General features: G+C 40.9%; 1 protein-coding gene across 1 annotated transcript in view; it reads right to left on the minus strand.

The window, feature by feature from the left end:
* The window catches only part of TARBP1 (TAR (HIV-1) RNA binding protein 1), a 78,305-nt gene that overhangs the window by 37,018 nt on the left and 36,281 nt on the right, over positions 1 to 5,006 (minus strand). The window contains exon 13 of the mRNA XM_012809919.2: positions 1,163 to 1,260. Within this exon, the coding sequence (XP_012665373.1) occupies positions 1,163 to 1,260 (98 nt within the window). The remainder of the gene's footprint in view (positions 1 to 1,162; positions 1,261 to 5,006) is intronic.

Genomic DNA, 5,006 nt, shown 5'->3' on the forward strand with positions numbered 1-5,006 from the left:
TGTTTGGCGGGTCCGGGCTGGATTCGAACTCGCCACCTTGGGTGTACGTGGCTGGCGCCTTAGCCACTTGAGCCACAGGCGCCGAGCCAAGGAGTTTCTTCTTTATATTTCCTTCCTCTTTCGTTACAAAATCAAGTCTTTCCGTATAAAAGCTGTGGTTTTACATTTGCACTTCAGTGATTCCTTTTAGGTGTTCCCCCAAAATAAACTGTGTGGTGTGTAGAGACAAAGAAGATACAGCAGCTACACTCACATCATCCTCTAGCCCAGTGGTTCTCAACCTTCCTAATGCCGAGACCCTTTCATACAGTTCCTGTGGGTCACGACCCACAGGGTGAGAACCGCTGCTCTAGACCTAACGCCTACTGTCCCCGCACTAAGTGCACTTAGGGATCACTGAAGGAGCTTTCACTCACACACACACACCCCACACCCGCCCCTAGGTCCCATCAAATCTGCCACATTAGAATCTCTTGATAGGGGACCCAAATACACATTCAACGTGCAAAGTACTTCAAATACACTATATGATTTGAACTCTCCAAACATGGGAGGTGGGATATGGAACTCTCCAACTCTCTGGGAGATGGTATGATCTCCATTTTGCAAATAAGAAAACTGAAACTCAGAAGTCTATGTAACTTGCCCAAGGTTGCAGTTACCACAGGTAGAGGCTGAGTGCAGTGGCTCACACCTGTAATCCTAGCACTCTGGAAGGCTAAGGCAGGAGAAGCACCTGAGGACTGGAGTCTTGAGACTAGCCTGGCCTTAGTGAGACCCTGTTTATACAAAAAATAGAAAAATTAGTCTGGCATGGTGGTGCATACCTAAAGTCCCAGCTACTTAGAAGGCTGAGACAGAAGGACTGCTTGAGCCAGGAGAGTCTGAGGTTGTACTGAGTTATAATGATGTCACTGCACTCTAGCCCGGGCAACAAAGTGAGACCTTATCACCAAAAAAACAAACAAACAAACAAAAAAAAACAGTAGAATTGGAGCTAGGAGAAACAGAGTCTAAGTTTTTTTTACCCTGCTTCCTATGGATGCTTCTTGAGAGAATCAATTTTTCTTTTAATTTAGTACAGTGACTCCCAGTCAGTAATCGCTCATTGGTGAAAAACGTGAAAGAAATGAAAAAGAAATTTACTCCGTTGAATACTTACACTATTTAGCTCATTCATAATAAGTCTTCTGAGAATAAATTCAGAAACACTTTCTGTAGCAGTCTTGACCAAGTTCTGAAGAACAGTAAACACCTCGTCTGTATGGGGAAAAAAGTGTGCAGCTAAAATGACAGACGTTCTTTGACCCGAAATACACCAAATATTCTAGGAAAAGTACACTGAGTCAAGCACATGGATGAATCACTTGCCAAAAATGAATTCCAATAATATAATATTTTGTAATAATCTTAATTAATCTAAAAACTCACTTAGGAGTACCAGCTGTAGGTAGGATGGAACGGGGTCACGCCTCCTCTACTGAACTCGGCCATAAAACCCGGACAAAATGCATGAAGCAGTGATTTGAAGAGGCTCAAAGGTAAAGGTTAGCAGGTGATTCAGAAAGAAGCAACACTGAACAGCAGTGAGTTTACTATTTTGTTCCCGCCAGTCTTCCTCCAATTAGAATCAGGACAGGAGCAACCAGCAAAGTGCCTGCTAGATTCTGCCCCAGCTTTCCGGTCAGAGAATGAAAAAGGAGAATCTCAGGGAAGCAGAGTCACTGCTAAGGAGATTCCAGAGAGGAAGGAGCACAGGAAAGAGGCCTCGGGAAGCTGAGTTTATAACTCCTGGGCTCACCCAAGGTGCCTGGGGTCAGTGCTAAACAGTGTAACACAGACTTCTGGAACTGAACGAATAGAGACTACTGCCCAGGTCCCTGCATGGACGAAACACACGTGCCATACGTTCAAAAAACACTGCCAAGGAGAATTCAAAAAAAGATCTGACAGTGGAACCAACTCCCACAGGAGCCAGGTCAGAATTTATGGCCTGAATAGGGTGACCAGACATCCCCAAAAGCGGGACAGTCCCACTTTTTAACAGTTTGTCCCGCGTTTCGTGGCATTTTTAAAAAGTCCCAATTTTTGGAAAGAATGAACAAACGGGCGGGGAAACAGGAAGGGAATATATAGTTTTCGGCTGCCATATGGCTATTTCGCCAGAATATGAGTTTTATATTATTTTTGTTAATTTTATAATGTTAAACTGTAATAATTACAAATAATTGTTGAGAAGTGATTATCGAGAACTGCTTATCAAAGTTTGCATTGTTGTCAGGCCCTGCCACCACCACCACCACCACCACCACCACGACGTTGTCCCGCTTTACAAATGTTAAAATCTGGTCACCCTAGGCCTGAACCTAATCAGGCTGACAGACTGCTGAACAAAAATATCAACATTCTACACAGGATTTAAACAAGATCCAGAGTTTCAAACCACAATATCCAAAACAGCGAGGATACAACCCAGAATTACTGGGTACACGAGCAAGCAGAAAAAATCCCAACTCACGTGAAGAAGACAACCTGAGATGACACAGATGTTAGCGTGATTTGACAAAGACTTTCAAGCAGCTCTTGTAAAAATGCTTTAAGAAGTGATCAAGGACATTCTTGTAGCAAATGGAAAAACAGAAAGTGTCAGCACAGAAATAGATACACAGAAAATCCAAATAGCAATTTTATAATCGAAAAGTGTAATAACCAAAATTAAAAAAAACTCACTGATGGGATTAATCACAGAAGGAAGACACAAGAGGAAAGTCGGTGAATTTGAAAATAGAGCAATAAAAATAAGCCATCTGAATGACAGAGAGAAAAATGTTTAAAAAAAAAAAAGAACAGACACTCAGAGACATGTGGGGATACAAACAAAGATCTATTTAATTGTTATACTACCAGAGTACCTGAAAACGAGGAGGAAGATTGTGGTGCTGAAAAAAATACATGGCTAAAAACCTTCCAAATCTGGTTAAAGGGTATAAACCCACAGATGCCAGAAATTCAGAGAACCCCCAAAGCAAGCTCAATGAAATTCCTGTCCACAGCATAACCAAACTGCTAAAAACTGAAGATAAACAAACCATCTGAAAATAGAGAAAAACGACCTATTACCAAGGGAAGGAACACCCTGAATTACCACCAAGTTCTCATGAGAAACCATGGAAGCCAGAGGCAAGGGGGAAAACACTTTTAAAGTGCTGAAAGATCAAACCAGAATTCTATGTCCATCAAAAACATCCTTCAAAAACGGAGGTGAAATGAAGATGTACTCAGATGAAGGAAAACTAAGAGTTCATTGCCAACAAACGTGTTCCAAAAGAAATGCTAAAAGCAGCTTTCTGAACAAAAGCGATCTGGTGCCACAGAGAAATGTGGACCCCCAGGAATGAAGAACAAGAAAACCGGTGAACACGGAGGTACCTACAGGATCTGGACAGAAAAGTGGCGGCTTTCTCTTCAGTTCTTCAATGTTCATTTGATGGCTGGAAGCAAAAATCATAACTCCGCCTGACAGGGTTTTCTACAAATAAAAATATGACAATGACAGACATGGCGGGGGGGGGGGGAGTAGAGGGACCTATAAGGTGGAAATTTCTATATTCACTTCAAGTGGTGAAATGTCACTTTTAAACATACTGTAAAAAGTTAAGTATGTACACCATAATCCCAAAGCAACCACTCAACACACACTTTGGACATTAGTCCAAATAAGACACAATAAATAATCTGAAAAATACTAAATAATGTTCAAAGTGCCCATGAGAAGCCAAAAGAAAGAAACAAAAGACAGAGATAACAGAATAAAGACCTAAAAAAAAAAAAAGATCCAAATCCAAACATAAGTAATCACATTAAATACAAATGATCTATAGTAGTCAAAAGAAAAGAGCCTGTCCAAATGAATTTAAAAGGCCCTATTTATGCTGTCAGTATGAAATTCACTTCAAATATAACAATCTAAACAGAATAAAAGTAAAATCCCAGAAAAAAATACACCACACAAATGCTACTCAAAGAAAACAGTTAGTTATATTACTAGCAATCAGACGGCAAAGAAAATTTCCAGGCATAAAAATGTGTTACACAATTAACTAGCCAAGAAAACTAAATCCTAAATGCATATGCACCGAACAACAGAACTTTAAAATACCTAAAGCAGAATTGACAGAAAGAAAGAAGAGAGAGATAAATCCAAAATTATAGCTGGAGACTTCAATATTCTCCCTCAGTAATAGATAAACAGGCCAGGCATGGTGGCTCACTCCTGGAATCCTAGCAATTTTGGAGGCCAAGGCAGGAGGATAACTTGAGGTCAGCAGTTTGAGACCTACTCAGGCAACAGAGTGAGGAAACTTCTACCTCTACCAAAAATTTAAAAATTAGCTATGTATGCTGGTGCAGGAAGCTGAGGCAGATGATTATTGGAGCCCAAGAGCTCAAGGCTGCACTGAACTATGATCATGCCACTGCACACTCTAGCCTGGGCGACAGAGTGAGACCTTGTCTCTTAAAAAAAATTAAAAAATAAAAGGAAAGAAAACACTTTGATGTAACTGACATTTATACAACATGCTACTTAATGGCAGAATAAGCATCCATTCCTAGCGTACCTGAAACAGTACCCAAGGCAGACCATACTAAGTATGTTCTGATCACAATGTAATTAAATTAGAAAGCAATAAGAGAAAAATAACAGGCAAGTCTCTAAAGATATCCCTAACGTAATTCATGGGTCAAAAAGAAAGTCTCCCAAACAGTCAAAAAAAATTTTAACTGAAAATGCAACATATCAAAACTTGTGGGATGCGAGTGAAGCAAAACTTAGAGGAAAATTTGCAGCATTAAATAGCATCTTAGGCTCAGCGCCTGTGGCTCAAGCGGCTAAGGCGCCAGCCACATACACCTAAAGTGGCGGGTTGGAATCCAGCCCCGGCCCGCCAAACAATAATGGCTGCAACCAAAAAATAGCCGGGCGTTGTGGCGGGCGCCTGTGGTCC

This window comes from Otolemur garnettii, unplaced genomic scaffold (genome assembly GCF_000181295.1).
Source record: "Otolemur garnettii isolate 467f Iridium unplaced genomic scaffold, OtoGar3 scaffold00116, whole genome shotgun sequence".
Classification (NCBI taxonomy): domain Eukaryota; kingdom Metazoa; phylum Chordata; class Mammalia; order Primates; family Galagidae; genus Otolemur; species Otolemur garnettii.